Source organism: Mchenga conophoros, linkage group LG1 (genome assembly GCF_057382185.1).
Source record: "Mchenga conophoros isolate Kocher_MC1m ecotype Shallow Benthic linkage group LG1, M_conophoros_male_GT1.1, whole genome shotgun sequence".
Classification (NCBI taxonomy): Eukaryota; Metazoa; Chordata; class Actinopteri; order Cichliformes; family Cichlidae; genus Mchenga; species Mchenga conophoros.
Window position 1 is genome coordinate 6,865,693 of NC_140526.1, and position 21,480 is coordinate 6,887,172.

The window sequence follows — 21,480 nt, forward strand, 5'->3', positions numbered from 1 at the left end:
TAGAGTCGTAACAGGATTAGTGACTTCCATTTGCATTGACATGCATCACATGTGCATTTCCATTATAAAAAATATTTAAAAAATCTAAAGTATTGCTTGGTGTAAAAAAGGGGATCACATAACAACTAAATATGTAATAGTGAAACAGCTGACAAATGGTGGGATGACACTCAGAATTAAGTGAACTTTAAAGACTTACGCTTTTGCTCAGCTGTTGTTTCATGATCCTTTTCATCTGACATGTCAAATGCTGAAAGGAAGAATAGAAGTAATTTTATCATTCTACTAATCACAAAAATTGACTTAAATTATCATTGTCCACATATTGTAAGACATAACTGCAAAGAGTTGAACCACAGACCCCTACAGCAAGGAAATCTGGAAACTGATCACTTGTATACATTGTATCCATAGAGGGAAGAGTCACTTTAAATAATAATAATGGATTGGATTTATAAAGCGCTTTACAATGCCACTATTCATTCACTCTTGCATTCACACACTGGTGGAGGCAAGCTACAGTTGTAGCCACAGCTGCCCTGGGGCAGACTGACAGAAGCGAGGCTGCCATATCGCGCCATCGGCCTCTCTGGCCAACACCAGTAGGCGGTAGGGTAAAGTGTCTTGCCCAAGGACACAACGACCAGGACAGAGAGCCCGGGGATCGAACCGGCGACCTTCCGGTTACAGATGGGCCAATGAAGATGGGCCAATGAAGATGGGTCAATGATGCATATAAATATGATAGTAATGTTATGTCATGACCTTCACAGGTCATGTTTTTGGTACGAAGTCACAAGAACTTATAATATGGGTATATAGCAAAAACAGCCAGGTCAACAAGTTTGCTGCCCTGTCTGTTATTACTTTACAAGGCCTTGTTTTTGCTTTACAAAACTTTGACCTGTCCCTGGTTATACAGTTGCTCTTTAACAATCAAAAGTACTGATGTGTCAACACTGCACGTGCATTGGCACAGCAACATTTAGAAAGTGTCAGCGTCATCCCCCTGAACACTGGTCTCTGGACAGTGAAAAAACAAAAATCCCACCGTATTCAAAAAAGCACAACTAAATCAAATCAAATCAAATCACTACTAAAACATGTAAAGTCTGTCATGAATTCAAAAACACCCAAAAAGTTCAAATTATTAAAATGATTTTCTTCCTAGTTTTTTTTACCAGGGTTTGCCATCCCACTGTCTGTACGATATCTGAGCTCAACCTCTTTCAACTCAGGGGCATCTTGGGATGATAAATCCTCCTCTTCCTCTCCCTCCTCATTCTGAGTCTGACAAGCAAGAATATCAGGAACACAGCATTACAGCACAGCCCGTACAAACGTATAACCACAAATGGAATGATTTGTACCTTGTTTTACAACTGATCATTAAGTTTATTGTTTTTGACATAATAAAACAATAAAGAACAGGTGAGGTGGTTAGCAGGAACATAATAATAAGAATCAAAGATAAAAATAGAAGAGGTACAAGATGCATGCTTTTAATTTAGGGTATACTTACTTTGGACTGTTCCATCTGGTAATTGGTGATGAGCTGAGCATAGCGTCCGCTGGCGTTCATCAAGGTTTGGTGGTTTCCAGCCTCCCTGATCTCCCCGTCATCCAGAACCAGGATGTCATCACAGAACTCCAAATACTAGCAAGCATAAGTGAGAACAACTGTGGCAACAAAATCTACAGACCTGTTCAAAACTATAATCACATGTACGTACATATTTATGTCATTTGACAGATGTTCTTATCTCCAGTAGCGTGACTTACGAAATGGCTTAGAACTCACGGGTAAGAGCACCAGTCAAATACTCTTCCTCAGATTAGTGACTTATGATTAGTAGGTAAACTATTAGCCAAGAATGCCTTCTAGGTTTTTTCAGATTTGACTGAATTGGTCCAAAATGTCCATCCATCCATCTTCATCCGCTTTATCCGGGGCCGGGTCGCGGGGGCAGCAGCCTAAGCAAAGAGGCCCAGACCTCCCTCTCCCCAGCCACCTCCTCCAGCTTATCCGGGGGAATACCAAGGCGTTCCCAGGCCAGCCGAGAGATATAATCTCTCCAGCGTGTCCTGGGTCTGCCCCGGGGCCTCCTCCCGGTGGGACATGCCTGGAACACCTCACCCAGGAGGCGCCCAGGGGGCATCCTTGTCAGATGCCCGAACCACCTCAGCTCGCTCCTTTCGATGTGGAGCAGCAGCTGCTCTACTCTGAGCCCCTCCCGGATGGCCGAACTTCTCACCCTATCTCTAAGGGAGAGGCCAGCCACCCTTCGGAGGAAGCTCATTTCTGCCGCTTGTATCCGCGATCTCGTTCTTTCGGTCACTACCCACAGCTCGTGGCCATAGGTGAGGGTAGGGACGTAGATCGACCGGTAAATTGAGAGCTTCGCTTTTACACTCAGCTCCCTCTTCACCACGACGGACCGGTGCAGCGTCCGCATTACTGCAGCTGCAGCCCCAATCCGTCTGTCGATCTCCGGCCCCTCCTTGAATCGCTACCTTATCGTGGTGGAGGGGTTTGTGTGTCCCAGGGATCCCAGGGGCTATGTTGTCTGGGGGCTTTTGCCCCCTGGTAGGGTCTCCCATGGCAAATTGGCCCTGGGTGAGGGACCAGACAAAGAGCGATTCTGAAGACCCTTATGAAAAGGACAGCGAGGGAACAGTTTACCCTGCCCGGGATAGGGTTACCGGGGCCCCGCCCTGGAGCCAGGCCCGGGGAGGGTGCCCGAGGGCGAGCGTCTGGTGGCCGGGCCTTAGTCCATGGGGCCCGGCCGGGCACAGCCCGAAGAGGAGACATGGGCCCATCCTCCCGCAGGCCCACCACCCGCAGGAGGCGCCATAGGGGTCGGGTGCATTGTGTACCGGGTGGCGGCCAGGAGCGGAGGCCCTGGCGGACTGACCCCCGGCTGCCAAGACTGGCAATAGGGACATGGTCCAAAATGTCATATTTAAAAATACAATTTTAGACAATATGCATATTAATTTCATGAATATGTATATTCATATTCATGAAATCTGATTTCCAGATTTCAGAGTCTCAGACCAAGCTATGATCCATCAAGTAACCTGGTTAATTTTTCACTTTGGTTTTTATACAGATTAACAAAATGGAATATAGTGATTTTTATAAAACATTAACGGATGTTTTTCTATTCTTCCTGTCATGGTAAGACATGGCCTCTGACTGTAAAATTACAATATATATGGTCAGGAAAGTCTTCTTTTAACTGCTTACATCAGTTGTTCTTGTCATTTAGTGTTATTCTTTAGTGAAAGCACTAAAGAATGAAACCGTGTTCTTACCTGGAGCTGGTGTGTAACCAGTATGACAGATTTTCCTTGGAGTTCCTTCTTTATGCATTCTTCAAAAATATGTTTCCCCACATGAGCGTCAACAGCAGATAGAGGATCGTCAAGGAGGAAGATGTCCTTGTTGGAGTAGACTGCTCTGGCCAGGCTGATCCTCTGCTTCTGTCCCCCTGACAGATTAAGCCCCCGCTCCCCAATCTGAAAAAATGTCAGTAAGACTTAATATAATCCAGAAATTTACTCAATCTTTATAGAAGAGATGGTATTATATTTTAAATATTGTAATTCATTACATTATACTAGTGCATTTATTCCATACAACACTATGGCATTATTCTGTCTCAATTAGGGCTGCTCGATTATGGCAAAAATGATAATCACGATTATTTTCACTGAAATTGAGATCTCGATTATTTGACGATATTTATTTAACCCTTACGACCTACTATAGAACCAAGTCCGCCAGAGCTTATATTATTTTTTTACATGTTGTAGTGCCATTTGTGGGAGCATTTCAAGTTGCTATACAACTGTTATAGCCCATATTTTAATAATATGTATGCATTAAGTCCATAGTAACTACATTAATTGCAAAAAAGTGCAATAAACTACAAAAAAATTGAAAATCATTTTTGTTTTGTTTTTTACATATATTTCTACTTGGAGAAATTTAAGAGGTTTATCCCTCAAAACTTTAAATACAAAAAAGTTGCAAAAAATAGTTTACAACAACAGGAAATTTATTTTGAGTGTCTTCATAGTTTTATTTTGGAGATACACCAATTTTTATATACTGCAGGAAAAACGAAAAAACAATCCTATGATGCAAATTTGCAAAGAAAACAGCAGGTGCATCAAAATAAACTATTTCCAGCAGTGCAATTCGAGTTCTAAGCATCACAGAAACTATTCAGAAAAGTCAAACATGACTTATAAAAACACCAGTATAGGCTTTTAAGGCCTACAAGTAAAAAACTAAATTTTCCGCGAAAATGACGTCACTTCCGGTTTCGGGCAGGAAATGGCGGACATGCGATAGTTCGCGCTGACATCTGTTTCACTGTGGGAAGTGTTACGAACAGCTGATTGGATCGGCAAAGCGTGTTTCTGGAATATTATGTTTTTGTTCCTGCAAGCGCTTTTTATGCAATTTTTGCAAAGCTATATGTGGAACGAAACCGTGACCGAGGACAAGCTGATGTCAAGTACAACTCCTCTGGTTTCAGATGCAAAAAAAATTATTGCGCTAGCTTACACGGTTCAGGTTCTTCAGGAATTTAAAAATAGTTACACAAAACAGAGCGTGCAGCTCGGACCGGCTTTAAAGGGTTAACAATAACAACGTATTGAATAATGACTTTAAAAAATAATATAAAATAGTGTGCAACACCACTGAAGTTTTTTTTACCTCTCTTTTCAACCAACGGCAGTCACTCTCCTCTCCAAATAACTTCTGCTTAGCTTTCCGAGCTTCCCTCGGGTCCTCTTAATCAGCGGTCTCCACCCTTTTTTGCGCCATGGACCGGTTTATGCCCGACAATATTTTCACGGACCGGCCTTTAACGTGTCGCGGAAAAATGAGGGAGGGGCTAATAATCGGCTCAGTCATTTTTAATGATTGTTGAAAGCCCAGATCGTAATCGTGATTAAAATTCGATTAATTGAGCAGCCCTAGTCTCAATATACCCTCCTTTATCTTCACATAGTAGTTGCTGGAGGGGAGATATGATTGTTACAGTTTGTTTAACTTCAAATGGTAAATGGCCTGTATTTGTATAGCGCTTTTACTAGTCCCCCCTAGGGACCCCAAAGCGCTTTACACACCCAGTCATCCACCCATTCACACACACATTCACACACTGGTGGAGGCAGCTACAGTTGTAGCCACAGCTGCCCTGGGGCAGACTGACAAATAGCTCATTATTTATTTTGGACTTTGTTGAATTGTATGTTTAAACGACTAGGACACATGACACAAGGCTTTTTTTTCTACTTATCTAGCAGATACTTGTTTATGCAGATAAGGACTTTCAATGAATTTCTTTGACAGTTTAACCTCCTAAGACCTGAACTCTTTCACGACATGCATTTTTAATTTCTCTTTGATATTTGGGCTGATTGGGACCCGATGAATGTAAAAACAAAGAATTACCAGATTTTTTTTTTTTTTTTTACCTTATTTTTGTTTTTAAGAAAGATAAGAGCCACAAATGAGGATATTTGTTTAAAATTTTGATAGAACAGTAGCATTATAATGTCCTCGTAAGTGGATATCAGGCCCATGTAGAGCAAAATTGAGTATTTTGGTCTATCCATCCATCCATTCGCTTCCGCTTATCCGTTTTCAGGGTCGCGGTGGGCGCTGGAGCCTATCCCAGCTGTCATAGGGCGAAAGGCGGGGTACACCCTGGACTAGGGATGAGTATCGTTTAGGTTTTATCCGATACCAGTACCAAACCGGTACTTTTGAAACGGTGCCGGTGCTTAAACGGTGCTCAAACCGGTGCTCAAACCGGTGCTTAAAGAATGGAGAACACAAAATTGGTCCAAAAACCTCTCATGTTCAGCTGTTTTTTTGTAAAAAGATAGCAATGTTAGCCTTTTCTGCAGCTATGGGGCATATATGGTATTGCTCTTGGCTGGAAGCAGTGCTTAAACAATGGAAAAAACACAAACTTTGTCCAAAAACCTCTCATGTTTACAGTAACTGTTTTCCACTTTTTCTTTGGTCATTTTAGCCTTTTTGGCCAGGGTGAAGGGAGTATCTGCCATCAAACAAGAAGACAGCCGCATGTAGCTATGATGATGTTTGCTAGTTCACCTTACATGCATTAATGTAATAACGTGGTTAGCCTACTAAAGGTAAATTACACACGAGCAACATTAAGCTACTCACGCAGAGAAGAACGGCTGCTGCTGCCATTAAATACGGTGCATTTCTTTGCTTTTTAAAAAAAACGCTATGCGTCGCCAGGTGTTTCATCAGATTCGAGGTGTTAGCTCCTTTGCACAGTATCACCTTAAAGCATTTGTTGCAGGCTGCTGAGTTTGCATCTTTTGCTGTGAAATACAGCCAGACTTTTGACCGCTTTGCCTTGGGCATTTTTAATCTGTTGCTCTGCTCTAAAGTACCTGGACCCGCCTACTATCCTCGGAAACGTAAAATGATTGGCTAGAATCTAAAGTGTATCACAGCTCAGGAAAGAAAAGCACCGAAATAAAGCACCGAAATGTGCGCTGCTTTTCGGTCTGGTTACTACCGTTTATGTCAGAACCGATACCGGTACCCATCCCTACCCTGGACAGGTCGCCAATCTGTCGCAGGGCTAACACACAGAGACAGACAACCATTCACACCTAGTGGCAATTTGGATTATCCAATTAACCTATCCCCACAAGCTGCATGTCTAGCTTGGGCAGTGGGAGGAAGCCGGAGTACCCAGAGGGAACCCACGCAAACACGGGGAGAACATGCAAACCCCACACAGAAAGACCCCGGCCTGATGGTGGAATTGAACTCAGGACCTTCTTGCTGTGCGGCAACAGTGCTAACCACTGTGCCACCATGCTGCCCTATTTTGGTCTAAATAACCCAAAATGTGATGTCCACATATGTGGACGCCAGGTCCTAGGAGGTTAAAGAGAGAGCACCTACCTCAGTTTGGTCACCGAATGGCAGAATCTTCAGGTCAGCTCTGAGGCTACAGACATCCACAACCCTGTCATATCTGTGGAGTGACAATGTAAGATAGTGCCCTGATTGAGAGAAATATAGTGTATCGAACAGAACCATTTAAATAATTCTAAAAATCCAATGAGTCCAATAACATATGTAATCAGGATAAGCACTGGTCTCTGGAAAACTTTTCTTTGAAAAAGAATTCCTTTAATTTGCTCAGACATATGGTGCCTGGTGGTTTATGAGAGGTTATGAAAGGGCCCTTTCACTTTCTGTTAAGTCAACACTACAGAGGTCAGCAAGTTTCCCTTCTCACCATCACTAAATTGAACTTCCTATTAGGGATGCACCGATACCGGTATCTGGTATCGGCCTCGATACCACATTTTCTAAAGTACTCGTACTCATTAAAAGTCCCCCGATACCGGGAACCGATACCACGGTCTGAGACCTGTCTATGTTTGAGCGGCATGTAAGGGGTTAATCACAAGCGCCAAGTGCCTGCCCCCAGGCCCCGGCTGCAGTTCAGAGCGGGGAGAAGGCAAGGCGAGACATGTCAGCTGTGTGGAACTATTTCAAAGTGAACGAAGACGTGAAAACAAAGGCGGACTGCAAATTGTGCTCAGCGAAATTGTCCAGAGGAGGCTCAAAAGGTAGCGCATTTAACACAAGTAATTTAATCAAGCACCTAAAACCCCAACACGACAACAAGTACAAAGAGTTTACCCACGCTTATTTACCCATGCTTATTAGCACAGAGGAGCATAGCTGATGCTATAGCAGTGGGACGGAAACTAGTTGGGCATTTTAAACATTCCGCCTTAGCCTACTCCTGCCTCGAGGACATTCAGGGACAGCTCAACCAGCCAATAAAGAGACTGCAGCAGGACCTACAGACGCGCTGGAACAGCACGTATTACATGCTCCAGTCCCTCATTGAGCAAAAGCGAGTGCTGGAGGTGTATGTGTCCGAGCACGAACTCCCTGACTATCTCACCGCTCACCAATGGGCTCTTATGGAGACGACTGTTGCCATCCTCGCCCCCTTTGAGGAACTAACTAAAAAAGTGAGCAGCTATGACGCACTAGCCTCTGATGTCATCCCAGCTGTGACTGTGCTAGTGAGACTTCTAAACAGAGAAACAGATGAGGACCACGGCGTCAAGGCAATGAAAGCAACCTTACAGGCAGCTGTCAAGAAGCGCTTCAGTGACGTCGAGACCAACCCACTGTACTTCATCTCCACCATACTTGACCCAAGGTAAAGTCTGTGTGCTATAGGTATTCAATGATAAACTACAGTACTAAATGTAAGATTATTTTACATCTGAAATATTATATATTTGTAACTAAAATACACAAATACAAATGTATGCAATATATATAATATGAAATACATTTCCCTTATTACTACCAGAAAGTCAAATGGCTGGCATTTGTCAATGAGTAAGTACTTGGTATCGGTATCGGCGAGTACTGAAATGCAAGTACTCGTACTCGTTTTCCAAAAAAGTGGTATCGGTGCATCCCTACTTCCTATTGTAACCCTGTCAGATAATGAAGATGACCTCCACCTTTATTACATTCTTATCAGATGCAAATTCACAAAGATAAGATGAACTTTCTCCTAGTTAAACATTTTTCATGTAAGGTAAAGTCACAGGGAATATATAGTCAAATCTAAAACGCTTGCCCTCATTTTCATAGTCTTGGTTGGTGCAGTAACTAAAATCATATTGCCCCAAATGAAATCTCCTTATTTTATAATAATACCTGTTCTTTTCATATTCAAGTCTTAGCTACTCAAAAATAGTGACAAGCGCTGATTTATGTTAAATTATCAATTACTTGGTTTGGTCAAAAGGTTCCCCCATGAGGATATTTTCTTGAACAGTTCCGTGGAAAATCCAGGCCTGCTGGGAGACGTAAGCAAATGTCCCATCGGCTGTGATGGAGCCCCGAAGAAGGTGCATCTAAAAGATAAAATCAAGGAGACAGAAAAGCTATATTTACTGGACATTTTATGTACGGTTAGAAATAGTAAAAACTTCTTCTTTCTCCTCCTTCGTCTCTTGTTAGACCTTATCAAGGCTGATCGTATGCCCTATTCATATATATGTATTGACTTTCATCCCTTTTCTCTCCAGTGTGTACTTCCACCTCTCCAGGCTCTTTTCCACCTGCTCCACACTCTTAATAAAGATCACAGTATCATCTGCATACATCCTAGTTCACAGAGACTTCTGCCTGACCTTTTCTATCAGCATATCCATCACCACTGCAAAGAAGAAGAGGCTCAGAGCCACTCATTGATATAATCCCATTTTCACTCCTACCACAAACCTCACAACTGTCTCGTTGTCCTCGTACATGTCTTGCACCACCCTAACATATTTCTCTGCTACTGAGAGAAGTGCAGCAGCACCACAGTTTGTCTTGTGACACCATACCATAAACCTTTTCTAGATTCACACAAAGACACAGTGCAACTTCTTCTTACCTTCTCTCTACTTCTCGGTCAACAATCTCAAAGCAAACATCAAATCTATAATGCTCTTTCCTGGCATGAAGCCATCGTTCTGCTCACTGATCGTCACCTTTCTTACTAACCTACCTTCAACAATTTTTTCCTGTAGCTTTATGGTATGACTCAAAAACTTTATCACTCTCTGTCATCTACATAATTCTGAAGATAAAGTTGGAGATTACTACTATGTTTGCAAACAAACTGTAACAGCTTCCTTCTACACAAGTGTTATGCAGATAAGATATGTAGAAGATTGTTTTGTTATATACTAAGATACAGCTTGACCCCTGCATGAAGAAGAAGTGCAAGCATGCAGAATTTCCCCAACTCAGACAGTGCCCTGCTTCTAGTCTCTGGATTGATAAGACTTGTTTAGCTTATCTGCTACATATATCCTGTTGAACTATGTTTGACCTGTGTAGGGTGACTAGTTTTCTGTCTTGCAACAGGGTAACAACCTATACAGGTGGGGTCTGCTTCCCCTGTTCCAGAGAATTCCTCACTTCAATCCTGCATGCCTTGTACTGACTGAATTCCTTCATGCAAGAATAAACCTCGCAAATGAACTCCAGTAGTAGGACTTATTTAATCGACTACATTTAAATAACAGACATTAGCTGAATCCTAGTAGCATTAGCACAAGTTTTGCCTAATAACGTGTCTTCAAGCTAACAAAACAAAAAGAAGAAAAAGGTTATTACACTTTTGCACATCACCCTTGCCCTGGTCATAAATGCCTTTCAAGTCTTCATCCTCTTCATAGCTGCCCTCACCTTCTTATTAATCCCCTGCACTTCCTGATTCACAAACTTTCCTCCAACAGTCCTCCTGTTTCGCTCACTGTCTACATTCACTGAATCCTCAAGGTCCTCGTTCTATCTTCTCAACGCATGCAAATAACGAAAGAGTGAACAAAAATAAATAAAACTATAAAGAAACGATACAAAATAACAGAAAAGGACAAAAACACAAAAGAGAAAGCAACCTGTTCCAAAATGCTGGAAATCAGTGATGTCTTTCCACTTCCCACATTCCCACAGACACCGAGCAGGTTCCCCTTCGGGAAATACCAGAGACAATCAGTTTACTTTTAATAGAATGCAGATAACCTGAGATATCATTATCAGAATTGAATCACACCTTAGGCAGTGTGAAGGAGATGTTTTTCAATGCTGATGAGGATTCAGTCTCAGCTGTCTTGTGTTCTGACACTCCGTTGGCTGTGCTGGGTGGGGGGGAAGACTGGCTTTCAGGTCTGGTCCAGGAAAATGTAGCATTTTTCATCACTATAGCCGAGTCATTATCTACCTTTTTCATCAGGTAGGGCTCAGGATTCTGGATCAGCAAAATTTTCTGAAATAACAACAAACAGCATTTACAAGCTTATCTGTGTTTTTCTGTTGATATTTCTGAATGAAAGTCAGATACAAGGTGTGACAAAAGCAAGGGTTAAAGTAAGACAGGAATCAAAGCAGCGTTAAACCAGATTTGTGATGCAGGTTGACAATATATCTTATATTTAAAAGATGTGTACCTGAGATGACCTTATCATGCATAGCATCTGCCACTGGCAGCCAGCAGTACAAAAAAAATAAAACTGTGATTTTAGAAACGTCTGAATTGTGAGGTTTTGGCTCGCTTGTACATATGCTGACTTCATTATTTGAAAGTGTGTTCATATGAGCATGCATCAGTGTAAGAATATATATGACAAAAGACACAAAAAGCACAATAGAGTCACTACATGAATTGTTAACAGTTACAGAGGGCACAAAACAAATAATTTACCCTTAATCGTTTTAGTGCTACAACAGCCTCAGCTGTGGCCTTCACAGACGGGGGCAGGACAATGAGGGAGAACCTCATGCAGTTGAAGATGCCAATTGTGGTAAAAGCCTAGTAAAAACAAAGAATTATGTTAAGACACTATATATGATTATGGAATGCAAGAAAATCATGTTGATATTAAATGGGCCACAGCAATCTGGTTTAGCACAATCGCAATTAAAGGAATGCAATAAACCTTTATTTCATTATCTTATGACTCATATCCAAACAGTCTGAGTTTCAGAACTGCAGAATCTCAGACTTGTTACTTTAAGTTGACATGTTAGTTAAAGGTGTTTTTCCGCCTGTACAGTTTTAGTATACTGCTGTAGTACTCACATCAGAAGTGCTGAGAGGTAACCCCAACAAAGTGTGAACCAGAAAGGTGAGGATAGTGGCAATGGAGGGTAGGATGTTGGCGATGCTTATATTAATAGTCTGGACATAACTGACCTTCTGTAGTTGTTTCTTTTCATTTTTCCTTAAGCCTGTAAGAATTAAAAGTTTTTCATTAGTTAACTTTATCTTTAGTGACTTACCTTTTTTCTTTACTGTAGTTCTTTAGTGAGCACCTTAGTAATGAGCAATAAGGCATTCAGATGACTACATTATGATCATTTTTTAAACAAGAAACTACCAAGAGTACAGACTGAAGACCTAGACCTCACAGTGTTGATAAGAAAGTTAACAAGATCATAAGATACTAAAGCATATCATATTCCCACATGCACTTTACTTGTCATAGGAAAATGAGAACACGTGCCCCAGATTTGGCAGCAAGCCAATGAATGTCCATAAAAGTTCAAGGTAAATTGAAAGTAAGTGAGAGTTCAAGATGTTCTCACAAACAACTGCATGTTTTAGAGGCAGATGACTGCTTCAACTTGTAATGAAGGGAGTCTAACAAATAGATATACTTGTGAGAGGTACATAAAAGTGTATGGATTAGTTAGACATGAAGTCACCTTACTCATTATAGATCTGTAGTTGCGGTCAGAAGTTCACATACACTCATGAATGTCATTGTAATTTAGGGCTTTAACTATTTCTTTAAACAGTTCTGTCTTTGGGATGTAATGACGGTGTTGATGGTTCTACAATGTGTTTTCACTTGACTGGACCAAAACCTATTATTATCTCGTTAGTGATAATGATTAATGGCAACTTTTAGGTTCTTTTTGCCAGCATAAAAAGGATTTCATTAACAACAATCATTGGACGGACCAATACTCAGAACAATGGGGAAGAGAAAGAACTCAGTGAAGATCTCAGAAAGAGAAGTATTGATTTACACAAGATGCAGATTCCAAGATCATCATTTCAAACAATTCTAAGTACAAGAACATCGACATCAGTTTTCACAGTGAAGTGAGTTATAGCTTCATGGACTGAGAGGCTGCCAACCAAGAAAGAAGCCCCTGCTTCAAAATCGACACCTTCAGACTTGACTGAAATTTGCACATGGAAAAGCCAAATGCCCTCTGGAAAAAAGGTTTTATGGTCAGACAAGACAAAGATTGAGTTATTTGTCCATGGTGATAAGAGATACGCTTAGAGAAGTAAAGATGAGGCTTTCAAACCTAAGATAATAGTACGAGCTGTAAAGCATCGTTGCCTGGGGTTATTTTGTGGCCAGTGGTACCTCCAAATTCTTCCACTTTGGCACAAAATTGGTTTTGCAATGGATAAATTAGACTAACATTTAGAAGACCAGTCCAGAAGCTTAAAGCCCTAACCTCAACCCTCTTGCGGCTAGGCTTGATGATGGTGACCAAAAGCATCTGGACTTCTGATCACAACTGTACATAAGGATGCCCATACATACCATTGTGACTATATGTTTGCTGATTTTGTTTTTAAACAAATTGGTGTGTATGAATATTTCCTTGATATTTGACATACTGATTTAAAAAATATCAACATGAAACAGCTTGACATACCTGTAATCGTCTTCTCAAAAGAATCTTCCCACGCGTACATCTTGATTAGCTTTATACTGTTGAGAATCTCATTCATCGTGCGAACTCTGCTGTCAGTTATCAATAAGGACTTCCATCTGAATTTATTTATGAGCTTGGCCAAGAAAATCTACAAAAATCAAGAAAAATACATTGTAAGTGACTAAAGTTAATAAGAAGCAAAGTAATATATTTGGGATAATATAAGAAAAACACAGAAAAATCAGTTTTGCTATCTTAGCAGCTTACTAAACAAGGAAATGAGTTTATAGAAAGGTAAAACATACCGTTCTATATGCCTCAATTTTTTGTGATATAATATTTTGTTCTTATTGTTCTTATTCTTATTCTTATTGTTATTATTATATTATTGTTACAAACCTCATTTGTGCAGTTTTTTTGTTTTGTTTTGTTTTTTTTGATTATTTTTGTTTGTCTGGTTTTTGCAACATTAGTATTTGCCATTATTTTTCATTAGCTCATATTAAACACATACTTATATTTCATTATTGGTCAGTATTAAGTTTTAGATATTAAGAATTTTATGCTAGCAAAAAAGAGTTGCTGGCATAAAAACAAACTATTTGCATTCTCGCAAACACCTCCCCCCTGATCAAGCTTCCTAAAGAACTATGGAGTCTCCACAGGGAACCTCTTCCAGGACCCTAGCCACAAAATAGGCCAAACATTTTTGAACAATGATGTAATTTATGTAATTTTGCCTGTCTACACTATCACTATGCACAAGGTGCAAAAGCTTTCCCCTAGGCAGTACATTAGGACTTTTAATTGAGCCCTTGTTTTTCCCTTTTCCTGGGTCAGAATTGTAGTGGGAAATTCTACAAGAACATATTGTCCTGAGCAAAACAGCTCCCAGGAATATACAAATTCTTTACAACATTAAGGTTAAAATCATTTCTGTTGCTAACATCAAATTTGAAAATATAGCATATAAGCATACAATTTCCAAAATTTGGATTTGCTAACTTTCCACTATTTTCAGTTAAAATAAGAACCAACTTTATTTTCACAGCTTCTAATGTAAAGATATGTCAGATTTATGTGAAATATACACAGACCTGTACAGGGACAAAAATCAGGTATGTGAAGATTCCAGTCAGTGCGGTGTAGCCCAGGATGTAGCATATGTAGACAATACACAAAACATAGAGCACTGTGCTAGACAGCAGAAAGCTCCCAAACACTACAGCCTCGAACATTCTCTGGCCATCACTGGTCAAAATGTTAATCATCTAGACAGCAGAAAGATATGAAGAAAAGTTAATTAGGAATTGCATCAAAACAAATTTCTTTTATGTCAAAACAAGTTCAAATTATTTGTAGCACTATTGACTCACAAGATAATTTATAATACATTATGGAGGGATAGAAAGAAGAATACATGAGATATTAAAAACATGTAAAACATATGTATACACGTCAAAATATAAAGCATGCTCATTCAAGATAGAATATAGCAACAAAGACAAACAAGGGTTGCTTTTCATGTTCACAGATAGCAGACATTACATCTGGTCCACTAATGTCTACCATGGACGGTAAGTGACGGAAGTGATGTTGTAGGTGACGTCAGACGCCGGAGATTTTGGCGGAGAAAAAGCAAATGGTAGCATAGAGTTTAACAAAGGTTTTCCAAGCTTCAGTATTACCAAATATACTAATCAATTGTCATATAACTAACAACATCTGTTTTATCATCTCTAACACCCTGGAGGACAACGGGGAGAGTTTAGATGCTCTCCAAGATTACATCGACCGCTGTTTTCAAGATTTAGTAATGCATAAGGCCCAGAGTGCATCTTCCCTGGCCAAAATCGAGACGCCGTCATCGAAGAGAAGTCGCCAGGCAGACTCCCCCGGTACAACATCGCCTGCCCCGGTGTTGTGCCAAAAAGTGATTGCCTGCCAAAAAGTGATTTCCAATGTTTCCGTGTATTTTTTATGTGTAATATCTTTACGTATGTTGGTAAATAGACTTCGGTGAACAGCGTTTACAAAGGGGTTATATATAGAATTAAAAGATTATCTGTTTTTTCAAGTATCTTTATAACTCTGTGTTATTGTACTCACATTATAACCAATCCGGTCCTTTTCCCCCACTTACAATATTTTTACTGAACTATTGTAATATTTGCTGCCATTTCTGCTGTCTTACTCTTACAAAAGACATTTTTAATGTTAATGAGATTTTTTTAACTGCATAAATAAAGGTTCTATAAAAGTCGCTGCCAAAAACTGATTGCGGCTTCTACCTTGTTACACGAATGTTGTTTGTGGCTCAATATGACTTTGTGTCATCCATGAGGGATGCATTTGACATATGTTTCACATATTATAGGCCATCAAGTTACTTATAGCAGTTTAAATACGAGCAATCAGTTTTTGGCAAATACCGGAAATCAGTTTTTGGCAGACAATCACTTTTTGGCACAACACCGGCAAAGACATCGCAGAAATCCTGGAGTCAATCGACAAGCGATTGTCCAGTTTCGATGCGAGGCTGTCCCTGGTGGAGATTTTACACCGGGAATTTAAATCTCTGAGAGAATCCCTGGAATTCAGCCAGCGGCAGGTGGAAACGCTTGCCGCTGAAAATGCCACGCTACGGGAGTCGGTTAAATCTCTCACCGATAACGTGACCCAGCTAAACATTGAAAATAAAAAAATAAAAGAGTCCGTTATCGATCTACAAGCCCGTAGCATGAGAGATAATCTTGTGTTTTCTGGTATTCCAGAAACTGCCGGAGAGGACGCAGAGGCAACGGTGAAAAACTTCATTAAAATCCACCTGAAGCTGCCGGAGGACACCGTAAAGAACATCGACTTCGATAGAGTACATCGCTTGGGGGGCGCGCGGTCGCGGACCGGGAGACCACGGCCTATTGTGGCCAAATTCAGTCAATTCAAACAGAAGGAACAGGTGAAGAGTCGCGGCAGAGAGCTGAAAGGAACGGACTTCAGCGTGAACGACCAGTTCCCCAAAGAGATCCTGGAACGACGCAAGATCCTGTTCCCAGTTCGACGTAGCTTCATCCAGAAAGGCTCCCGTGCTGTCATCGCCGTGGACCGGCTCTACGTGGACGGACAGCTTTACCGCGACCTCGGCACCACACCGTGGTTATATTAACTGCACTCCAGATAAGAACCCGCTACACTCTTTTCTTATTCATTCACACTCTCTCCTTTAACATGAGTTTAAGCTAGTAATATCAATATGATGTCATAGCAGATATAACACCGTCACCCTCCGTCATTGCTTTAATTGGAATGTTTCCGTTTCGTTTCTTTTTTTTTGTTGTCGCTCACAGTTCATGTGGTTTCTTTCTTTCTCTTGTCTTTCACTGCTGTGGTCACCTACTTCCCCACTCACCTACAAACAACAACCTCTATTTCTCCATATTTTCACAACACGATCACGCAAACACATCAGCTCAACGGCAGCACATTCACAACAGCCTCACAGCACGCACAGACTTGCAGGACACATAAGCAAGCCACGCTTGTTCATATTAGTGAATATTCACACACATAGTCAGACTTATGGAGTCTCTCACCACACTTCTTTTTCTCTTTCTATTTACAAACAAGGGATGTTTCCATATTCTCTCCACCTGTCTAAACGAAACACCCAGCATACATCATTAGACATACACGCACAATTAAGGGCATGCTGAGGTTTGTCACATGGAATGTAAATGGAGCTGGCACCAGAGGAAAGAGGTTAAAAATATTTAACCAGCTTAAAAAACTACAGGCAGATGTTGTTTTATTACAAGAAACTCACAAACCTGTCACAGGTTTAAATGAACTTAAAACACCTGAGGACTTTGTTTACACCACCCAGAGAGGAGCTTACAAAGCTTTTCCCCTCCCCCACCTCGGCGCCTCAAACCACATCACTGTCATGCTAATGCCTGCTTACAGACCGCTCGTTAAAGCCACCAAACCGGTTCGTAAGCAGATACAAGTGTGGCCAGAAGGGTCTTCAGAGGCTTTACAGGACTGCTTTAACACCACAGACTGGAACATGTTTAAGCAGGCTGCCACCTACAACAACACCACTGACCTCCAGGAGTACGCAGAGACTGTTACAGCCTACATCAACAAGTGCATTGAGGATGTAACAGTCATGAAAACCATAACTGTCCGGGCCAATCAAAAACCATGGATGACAGGAGAGGTCTACAGGCTGCTGAAAGCTCGGAATGTTGCCTTCAGAGATGGAGACGAGGCAAGCCTGAGGACAGCTAGGGCCAACCTTTCCCGTGGCATCAGAGAGGCTAAGAGACAGTACTCCAAGAAAATATCCCATCACTTCAAAGACAGCAGAGACTCAGACCATCACAGATTACAAGCCCCCACCACAGACTTGTGACAGTACTATCCCCCTGCTGAACGAGCTGAACACTTTCTTTGCTCGCTTTGAAGTCCGAAACAGCACCACTGCACAGAAGACCCCACCCCCTCCTGGTGACCAGGTGATGACTCTGTCCCCGGACAGCGTGAGGAGATCCCTCAGCAGGATCAATGCACGTAAAGCTCCGGGTCCTGACAACATTCCTGGTCGTGCACTGAGAGACTGTGCAGTGGAACTCACTGATGTCTTCACTGACATCTTCAACATATCACTCATCCAGGCTGTCGTCCCCACATGTTTTAAAGCCACCACAATCATTCCGGTTCCAAAAAAGTCATCTCCCTCCTGCTTTAATGACTACCGTCCTGTTGCACTTACTCCCATCCTGATGAAGTGCTTCGAACGACTAGTCATGCAGCACATCAAGACTGTCCTGCCCCCCTCCCTGGATCCCTTCCAGTTTGCGTATCGGCCCAATCGCTCAACCGATGATGCCATCTCCACTGCACTCCACTCAGCACTCACACACCTGGACAAAAAAGATTCATATGTTCGAATGCTGTTCATAGACTTCAGTTCAGCATTCAACACTATAATCCCCCAACAGCTCACTCAAAAACTGGTCCAGCTGGGGCTCAACACCTCACTGTGCAACTGGCTGTTGGATTTCCTCACCGGAAGACCTCAAGCAGTACGGGTCGGCAGTAATACATCCAGCACCATCATTTTAAACACGGGGGCCCCGCAGGGATGTGTGCTGAGCCCCCTCCTCTTCACTCTGCTGACCCATGACTGCACTCCATCACACAGCTCCAACCTCTTCATCAAGTTTGCGGACGACACAACGGTGGTGGGTCTCATTAGCAACAGGGATGAGACCGACTACAGAAGTGAGGTGAGACGCCTGGCCACGTGGTGTGCTGACAACAATCTCTCTCTGAATGTGGAGAAGACGAAGGAGATTGTTGTGGACTTCAGGAGAATGCACACCCAACATGCTCCTCTGACCATTGACGGAGCGTCTGTGGAGAGAGTGAGCAGCACCAAGTTCTTGGGTGTGCACATCACAGAGGATCTCTCCTGGACGTACAACACCACAGCACTGGCCAAGAAATCACAGCAGCGTCTCTTCTTTCTTCTTTCTCCGCAAACTAAGAAGAGCAGGAGCTCCAGCCCCCATCATGCACACTTTCTACAGAGGCACCATCGAGAGCATCCTGTCGAGCTGCATCACTGTGTGGTTTGGAGCCTGCAATGCGTCCTGCCATAGAACCCTCCAACGCATAGTGAGAGCTGCAGAGAGGATCATTGGTGTCTCTCTCCCCTCCCTCCAGGACATTTACAGCACCCGTCTCACTAAAAAAGCCCTTTGCATAGCGGCTGATCCCACGCACCCAATGCAAAGCTTCTTCAAGCTGCTGCCGTCAGGGAGGAGACTGCGGAGTCTCCAGGCCAGGACCAGCAGACTGAAGGACAGCTTCATCCATCAGGCTGTCAGGAAGCTAAACTCCCTCCCGATTCTGCCCCCCTCTCCCCTCTTCTCCACCACGGTCTCACTGAACTCTGTCACACACACACACACACTCACTCTCTGACGCACTCACTGGCCTGCTCCAGTCACTTTGTGGAGCATTGGACTGCTTAAGCATTGGACCTCATAAGCCTTTGTTGTTACACTATCTCTTACCGTACACTACTAAATCCCCATTTGCACTATTTGCCTATTTTGCACCACTATGCCTTCTTACTTGAATATTGTATATTGTATATTGCATAGCTTTTTTTTGTTATACGTAAAATTGTATTGTATTTATTTAAATTTATTTAAATTTTTACTTTTTAATTATTTTATTTGCATTTTTCTAATCACTAGGGTTTGAGAGTAACGCAATTTCTATTCTGTGTATGTCCTGTACATGTGGCAGAATTGACAAATAAAGTTGACTTGACTTGACTTGACTTTCCTAATGTGTTTGCAGCCGGTTATAATTCTAGACAACGGGGAGTAGCAATTTCAATACATAAAAATGTTAATTTTACAGTACTCGATACAGTTATAGATCCAGAGGGTAGATTTCTAATTATTAAACTATCAATATTGAACAAAAAACTATGTATTGTTAGTATATATGGTCCAAATGTTGATGAACCATCATTCTTCCACGGTTTTTTTAGTGCACTCTCTGAACACCTTGATTGCACACTCATTCTTGGCGGTGACCTCAACCTTGGACTAAATGAAGAAATGGATAGGCTCAACACAACAGGAACTCAGCGTAATTGGCAGTCCACAAATATAATCAAACAGTATATGAACGACTTTGGTCTTTGCGATGCATGGCGCTCTCTTCACCCCACCAGTAAGGAATATACTTTTTTCTCGCATGTTCATCACTCTTACTCTCGTCTGGATTATTTTTTGGTCAGCAGCTCACTGCTGTGTGACATTTCAGACACTGAGATTCATCCTATAGCTGTCAGCGATCATGCTCCTGTATCTTTAACACTAATGCACAAGAATAATACTACGCCAAGTAAAAACTGGAGATTTAATATATCACTACTTAAAGATGAAGACTTTATTAAATACTTTAAAAAGGAATGGACTTCATATTTAGACTTTAATGACACTCCCGGAATATCTGCTTCTGTTCTATGGGAAGCAGGGAAAGCTGTGATGAGAGGTAAAATAATTTCTTTCTCATCACACAAAAAGAAAGAAGAAAACAAAAATATTCAGGAATTAGAAAAAAACATCAAATCACTAGAAGAAGCCTACGCGTCCCACCAAGATCAGGAAACATTGAACAAAATATGCAAAACAAAACTAGAATTAAATGAAACTATTAATAAAAAAACACAATTCCTTATACAAAGACTTCGCTTGCAGAATTTTGAACACAGTAACAAATCAGGTCGATTTCTAGCTAACCAGCTAAAAATAAATAAAGAAAAAATAACTATATGTGCTGCTAAAGATTTATCGGGGAACACAATATATGATCCTGGAAGAATAAACAACATTTTTAGGGACTTCTATGAAACTTTATACTCACCACAAATAAACCCATCTAAAAATGAAATTGATCTGTTTCTTGACAATGTAACTCTTCCAAAATTACTAGACAGTCAAGCAATGGAACTGGATTCGCCACTGACGCCAAGTGAACTCCAGGAAGCCCTGATAAGTATGCCCAATAATAAGGCTCCAGGTCCAGACGGCTTCCCTGCAGAATTCTACAAAGAATTCTGGACAATTTTGGCACCAGTATTCCACAGCATGTTGCAGGAAATCGAGGAAAAGGGCAGACTACCACCAAATATGAATTCTGCCAACATTAGTCTCCTGCTAAAACCAGGCAAAGACCCTTTATTTCCCTCAAGCTATCGTCCAATTTCTCTTTTAAATGTAGACCTTAAAATAATCTGCAAAGCTCTCTCAAAGAGATTAGAGAAAATGACCCCCCTCTTAATTCATCCTGACCAAACTGGTTTCATAAAAGGTCGGCACTCCTCAACAAACACTCGTAGATTACTTAATTTAATAGACTACTCATACGATAAAAACATCGAAACCATAATATTATCTCTAGATGCAGAAAAAGCATTTGACAGAGTTAATTGGAAATTTTTATTCGCAACTTTACACAAATTTGGTTTTGGAAACTCTTTCATAAACTGGATAAGAATATTATACAATTCCCCAACAGCTCGTATCAGAACAAATGACCAGACATCCTCCAGCTTCTGTCTCCTGAGGGGCACCAGACAGGGATGCCCACTCTCC

At 41.4% G+C, this 21,480-nt stretch overlaps 2 protein-coding genes across 8 annotated transcripts in view; one reads left to right on the top strand and one right to left on the bottom strand.

Moving 5' to 3' along the window:
- The window catches only part of abcc12 (ATP-binding cassette, sub-family C (CFTR/MRP), member 12), a 42,042-nt gene that overhangs the window by 7,773 nt on the left and 12,789 nt on the right, over positions 1 to 21,480 (bottom strand). For 6 of the 7 annotated variants that reach the window (XM_085294326.1, XM_085294415.1, XM_085294597.1 and 3 more), the window contains 12 exons: positions 14,395 to 14,568; positions 13,298 to 13,445; positions 11,697 to 11,845; positions 11,319 to 11,426; positions 10,671 to 10,883; positions 10,516 to 10,587; positions 8,852 to 8,976; positions 6,980 to 7,052; positions 3,319 to 3,522; positions 1,523 to 1,657; positions 1,182 to 1,290; positions 200 to 250 (listed from right to left, as the gene is read on the bottom strand). In XM_085294326.1, the coding sequence (XP_085150452.1) occupies positions 200 to 250; positions 1,182 to 1,290; positions 1,523 to 1,657; positions 3,319 to 3,522; positions 6,980 to 7,052; positions 8,852 to 8,976; positions 10,516 to 10,587; positions 10,671 to 10,883; positions 11,319 to 11,426; positions 11,697 to 11,845; positions 13,298 to 13,445; positions 14,395 to 14,568 (1,561 nt within the window). The remainder of the gene's footprint in view (positions 1 to 199; positions 251 to 1,181; positions 1,291 to 1,522; positions 1,658 to 3,318; positions 3,523 to 6,979; positions 7,053 to 8,851; positions 8,977 to 10,515; positions 10,588 to 10,670; positions 10,884 to 11,318; positions 11,427 to 11,696; positions 11,846 to 13,297; positions 13,446 to 14,394; positions 14,569 to 21,480) is intronic. The other variant, XM_085294670.1, reaches the window with a different exon arrangement.
- The window catches only part of LOC146582824 (zinc finger BED domain-containing protein 4-like), a 28,467-nt gene continuing 14,677 nt past the window's right edge, over positions 7,691 to 21,480 (top strand). Inside the window, exon 1 of the mRNA XM_085295097.1 lies at positions 7,691 to 8,264. Within this exon, the coding sequence (XP_085151223.1) occupies positions 7,924 to 8,264 (341 nt within the window). The 5' untranslated portion in view covers positions 7,691 to 7,923. The remainder of the gene's footprint in view (positions 8,265 to 21,480) is intronic.